Source organism: Oncorhynchus masou, chromosome 15 (genome assembly GCF_036934945.1).
Source record: "Oncorhynchus masou masou isolate Uvic2021 chromosome 15, UVic_Omas_1.1, whole genome shotgun sequence".
Classification (NCBI taxonomy): Eukaryota; Metazoa; Chordata; class Actinopteri; order Salmoniformes; family Salmonidae; genus Oncorhynchus; species Oncorhynchus masou.
The window spans coordinates 12,031,052-12,036,307 of NC_088226.1; the positions used below are offsets into that span (position 1 = coordinate 12,031,052).

The 5,256-nt window shown below is 43.2% G+C and overlaps 1 protein-coding gene across 6 annotated transcripts in view; it reads right to left on the reverse strand.

The window, feature by feature from the left end:
- The window catches only part of LOC135555639 (myocardin-related transcription factor B-like), a 40,999-nt gene that overhangs the window by 14,984 nt on the left and 20,759 nt on the right, over nt 1-5,256 (reverse strand). Inside the window, exons 1-2 of one of the 6 annotated variants that reach the window (XM_064988259.1) lie at nt 4,976-5,225; nt 2,583-3,007 (exon numbers count right to left, since the gene is read on the reverse strand). The exons of 2 other annotated variants lie outside the window; for them this stretch is intronic. Coding sequence is in view for 2 of the 4 variants with exons in the window: in XM_064988257.1 (XP_064844329.1) it covers nt 4,961-5,099 (139 nt within the window). In the remaining 2 variants the exon portion in view is untranslated. 3 more of the 6 variants (XM_064988258.1, XM_064988257.1, XM_064988260.1) reach the window with 3 other exon arrangements.

Sequence of the window (5,256 nt, forward strand, 5' to 3'; positions counted from 1 at the left end):
GATCACCACTTTTAAGAATTTGAAATGTCAGAATAATAGTAGAGAGGATGATTTATTTCAGATTTTACTTCTTCCATCACATTCCCAGTGGGTCAGAAGTTTACATACACTCAATTAGTATTTGGTAGCATTGCCTTTAAATTGTTTAACTTGGGTCAAACCTTTCAGGGTAGCCTTCCACAAGCTTCCCACAATAAGTTGGGTGAATTTTGGCCCATTCCTCCTGACAAAGCTGCTGTAACTGAGTCAGGTTTGTAGGCCTCCTTGCCTTTGTTGCACACTATTTTTCAGTTCTGCACACACATTTTCTATAGGATTGAGATCAGGGCTTTGTGATGGCCACTCCAATATCTTGACTTTGTTGTCCTTAAGCCATTTTGCCACAACTTTGGAAGTATGCTTGGGGTCATTGTCCATTTGGAAGACCCATTTGCGACCAAGCTTTAACTTCCTGACTGATGTCTTGAGATGTTGCTTCAATATATCCACATAATTTTCCTCCTCATGATGCCATCTATTTTGTGAAGTGCACCAGTTCCTCATGCAGCAAAGCTCCCCCACAACATGATGCTGCCACCCCCGTGCTTCACGGTTGGGATGGTGTTCTTCCTCCCCATTTTTCCTCCAAACATAACAATGGTCATTATGGCAAAACAGTTCTATTTTTTTCACAAGACCAGAGGACATTTCTCCAAAAAGTACGATCTTTGTCCCCATGTGAGTTGCAAACCGTAGTCTGGCTTTTTTTGGAGCAGTGGCTTCTTCCTTGCTGAGCGGCCTTTCAGGTTATGTCAATATAGGATTAGTTTTACTGTGGATATAGATACTTTTGTACCTGTTTCCTCCAGCATCTTCACAAGGTCCTTTGCTTTTGTTCTGGGATTGATTCACATTTTTCTCATCAAAGTACGTTCATCTCTAGGAGACAGAACGCGTCTCCTCGCTGAGTGGTATGGCGGCTGCGTGGTCCCATGGTGTTTACACTTGCATACTATTGTTTGTACAGATTAATGTGGTACCTTCAGGCGTTTGGAAATTGCTCCCAAGGATGTACCAGATCTGTGGAGGTCTACAATTTTCTTTCTGAGGTCTTGGCTGATTTATTTTGAAGCAAAGAGGCACTGAGTTTGAAGGTAGGCCTTGAAATACATCCACAGGTACACCTCCAATTGACTCAAAGAAATGTAAATTAGCCTATCAGAAGCTTCTAAAGCCATGACATTTCTGGAATTTTCTAAGCTGTTTAAAGTCACAGTCAACTTAGTGTATGTTGACCCACTGGAATTGTGATACAATGAAGTATAAGTGAAATAATCTGTCTGTAAACAATTGTTGGAAAAGTAGATGTCGTAACCGACTTGCCAAAACTATAGTTTGTTAACCAGAAATGTGTGGAGTGGCTGAAAAACAAGTTTTAATGACTCCAACCTAAGTGGATGTAAACTTCCCACTTCCACTGTACTTACTACTTTTTAACTACTTAGCTAGCATGTTAGCTGACCCTAACCTTAATCCCTAACCCTAACTCCGAACCTTAACCACTAGCCTAGCTAACGTTAGCCACCTAGATAACTTTAGCCACAACAAATTGGAATTCCTTATAAAGAACATTGTGTACTGGACACAATTTGTTATGAAGAAGAAAATTGTGTAATGGACCTGAAAAAATTGACGAGTCACCAATTTGTGTTGACACACACATCACAGCCCAGTCAGAACAAAACAGGAAGTCCTGTTCCTCCACCTAAGACATCCTATAAAGACAGCCTACAGTCTTTATGCATGGTTAACCTACCAGACAACTAGCAATTGCACTCTTCTTGGCACTGTGAGTTTACATTTGAGCGATTACATGGGCTTTAAATATTAATATACAAGCTCTCTTCAAATAAAGTGAAGACAAGGACATACTGAGGACGGACTGGGATGCAAATGCAGAGGTAACTTTACATAGATGTTCAACTTGAAATACAAAACATAGATAGACACAGGCAAGGGATGAGTCTTTCTCAAGTACCACTGTAGAAAGAACAAACCCTGAAGACTAATTACAGGGCAATGTTCATATGTCCGAGTCACCTCCGAGTTGGAGATGATGTCATCCCAGGACTGAGTGAACTCGGTCTCTTTTGTAAGTGCCGCCCCATAAAAAGTGAGATGTGTAGTCTTGTTTTGGAGCGGTAAGCACCGATCCATGAAGTCCTTGGAACATAAAAAGACAAGAAGGCCTCTTATGCAGGAGGCTCCAAATCCTTGGACGGCACCCAATGTTATTTTTCTATCATAATAAACTGCAGTGTGGGCCCAGTTTAAACATATTATAAACAGGCGAGCGTGGACGTGTTATTTCAGTGGAATAACAGTGATCCTCGGCAAAAATATTTGAAGAGGAAGGTGACGGTTGATGGTGACGAGCGACGCGGCGCTGTGAAGAATGTTGGGGCCCTTATCGTCACCAAGGCACTCTGTTCATAGAGAGGTTGGACTGCTGCTGGAGTAAACTGCTCATTGGCTATAGCCAGATGGTCAATGCACAGTCAAACACACACATACACACTAAACACTACATACTACATACACACCCAGGCCTGCTCTGCTCTAGTCCCCTGGGACAGTCACTGCGTCTGACCAGGTCAACGTGACTCACTCCAGCTAAAATAAACTGGGCAGCTGTGAGAAGAAGGCCTGGGAACCATGGAGTCTGGAGGTGGGATGGGGGTGGGGGCCGGGACTGGACTGGAACCCAAAGCATTGTACAGAGTGGGGGGGACCCGCTCCCACTGGTGGACAGATGAGCACAGAGTGTCCCAGGGAGCCAAGGCAGGGGAGCAACTGAGCCCATGCTCAGAGCCCCCAAAACTTTTACAAAGCCCCTCTGCGCCTCCATGGCTCAGAACACTGTGTTCCTGCTCCCTATCCATGGTTCCCATTACACGTTCACACCAGGGTCAGGTTAGCAGTTTTTTCATGAATCTTGTTCTGGAGGAAGTTCTGCAGCGGTCACTAGCTGGAACAGCCACAAAGACATAAAATTAGATTTTGACCATATCTTTAACCACACTGATAACCCTAATGCCTAACCCTAACTTTAAATGAATACCAAAAAGCTCATGTTTGTTTTCATTCATTTTTACAAAATTGTGACTTTACAGATCGCCTATCTAAGGGGAAATCGCTCAGTGCTGCCTCCAGGATAAGTCTTATGACAATACACGTCAACCTGCACACCAGGGGGGCACCGACACAGAAAGATCATTCTGGAAGATAGGAGAAAATTACCATTGGTTGGTTTCAAAATTCATATTATCCACTTTGACTCGACTGGAAAAGAATGCTAAAGAATAATTGTCGATTTATGAGAACAATACTGCATTTCAAGTTGTTATTCTTGACATCAACGTGGACCGTACAGCCCATGCCTGAGGTGCTCCTTACATTTTGTTTGGCCGATGTCAATAGTGCTGTTCTCAGTGAACCCTGGCTAACCTCTGTGTGATGCAAGTCGGCTGTACTCCCCTGCTCTCCAGCACAACATAAACAGAGGTACTTCACAAACCTCAGAGTGTACATAGGCTTTACTAATATCCCTGTCTCCTGATTCTACCTCTAATCCCCTGCCTATGTTCGTCTCAACAAAACTCATCTCTGGACAAAGTCTACCATTAGATCTCTTGGCCTGACTTTTTCCTAGAAACACTCTGCGTAAATATAAAAGAGAATCTGTTTTGTTATGGCTACACTGTTATAGAAACAGTCTGACACAAGCTATGTTGACATTATTACTGGAAATATACAGTATTCTCCTTGCAGCTCAGCTGTGCTCCATGCCCTTGCAAATGCTCATTCACTCGATGAGTCAGTTTGTTGTTTGATGTATGCTCGAAGATAGATAAGGAATAAAACATTGGTAATAAATTCAAACCAGATCCATCAAACTCATCCAAGCATGATTCTACACCCATGACCCGAGGGGACACAATAGCTTTAAAATATGACCTACATTGAAGCCAAGTAATAGAGTTATATCACCTTTTCTTTACACACCAAGTTGTTCTTTGAAACACCTAATACTATCAGGAGCTGCGCTGTAACAGTATGCAGATCACAAACAGAACATTTCCAGGTTTAGCATTTCACTGGGGACTATTCCTCCCAGCCAACATACTGTACAGGAGAATGCTATCGTTCAGGAAAAGGAACAAACTAAGTGGTGACATCATGCTTAGATGATAGCCTGAGGGTAACACTGAGCTCTGCAGTTATTTGTCATCATAAGAAGTGAACACAGAGTCCTGGGTTTAAGGATCCTAATAATATGATACGCTATATAAACCCACCTCCCTAGTCCCCTCCCTCATTCTGGCCTCATCTCCTCCCTCATTTTGACTTTGCTTGTTTCTAATAGAAAACAACAACTCTTTACACTATTGTGATGCTGTTAATCCAGTCTCAAACGGATACTGGACATCATTTAATAGCTATTCGCTCTGTAATGCCCTATCATTTCCTGGTGGGGTTCTCTGTCTCTGTCCTAGCCCAGCATCAAGGTGTTATCATCAATGAATCAGTACAGATTACTCTGACATCACGCCGTTGGTCAAGGCCTATAAGTAGCTGTATATTTCATTCAAAGTAATCACGTTGACTGAAAAGCAGACCTAAACCCATAAAGCCATACACATTTCACTGTAACTACATTATTTTACTGAGAACTTAAACAACCATTTGCCTTCTAGTGAGAATATACTGTAGTTAAAAAGTCCTAAACACACAACATTTTTGGAGACAACCGTAGAGGAAACCAAAATGGATTCTGATTTATGTTGATACAAGGCTTCATGCCAACAACGTAGTGATGCTACCTAGCAGAGAGAGCAAGAAAGAGTGAAAAGGTAAGTGATAGAAAGACAGAGTGAAAGAATGAGGAGGGAAAAGGAAAGACAGAGAGAGACAGGGGCACCTGATTTAAATTTACCCCTGCAGACGGCGGGGGACTCCACGTCGAGGCACGCCATAGAGGAGGAGAGAGCCGGGTCGCTTAGCGGCCGGGTCTGGAGTCCCATGGAGTGATCAGGGCAGTGAGGAACGAGGACCAGCATGAGGGTTAGGTAATGAGGGAAAACACCCAGCTAGGAGCGTATGGTAAGAGAACTGTTTCTCACAGTCTGGTACGTACAGTCCCTCCCTCTCTCTCTCCAGTCTCTCCAATCTCGCTCTGCCTGTCTTTGTGTTGGTCTCAGCGGGAGCGAGTGTGCG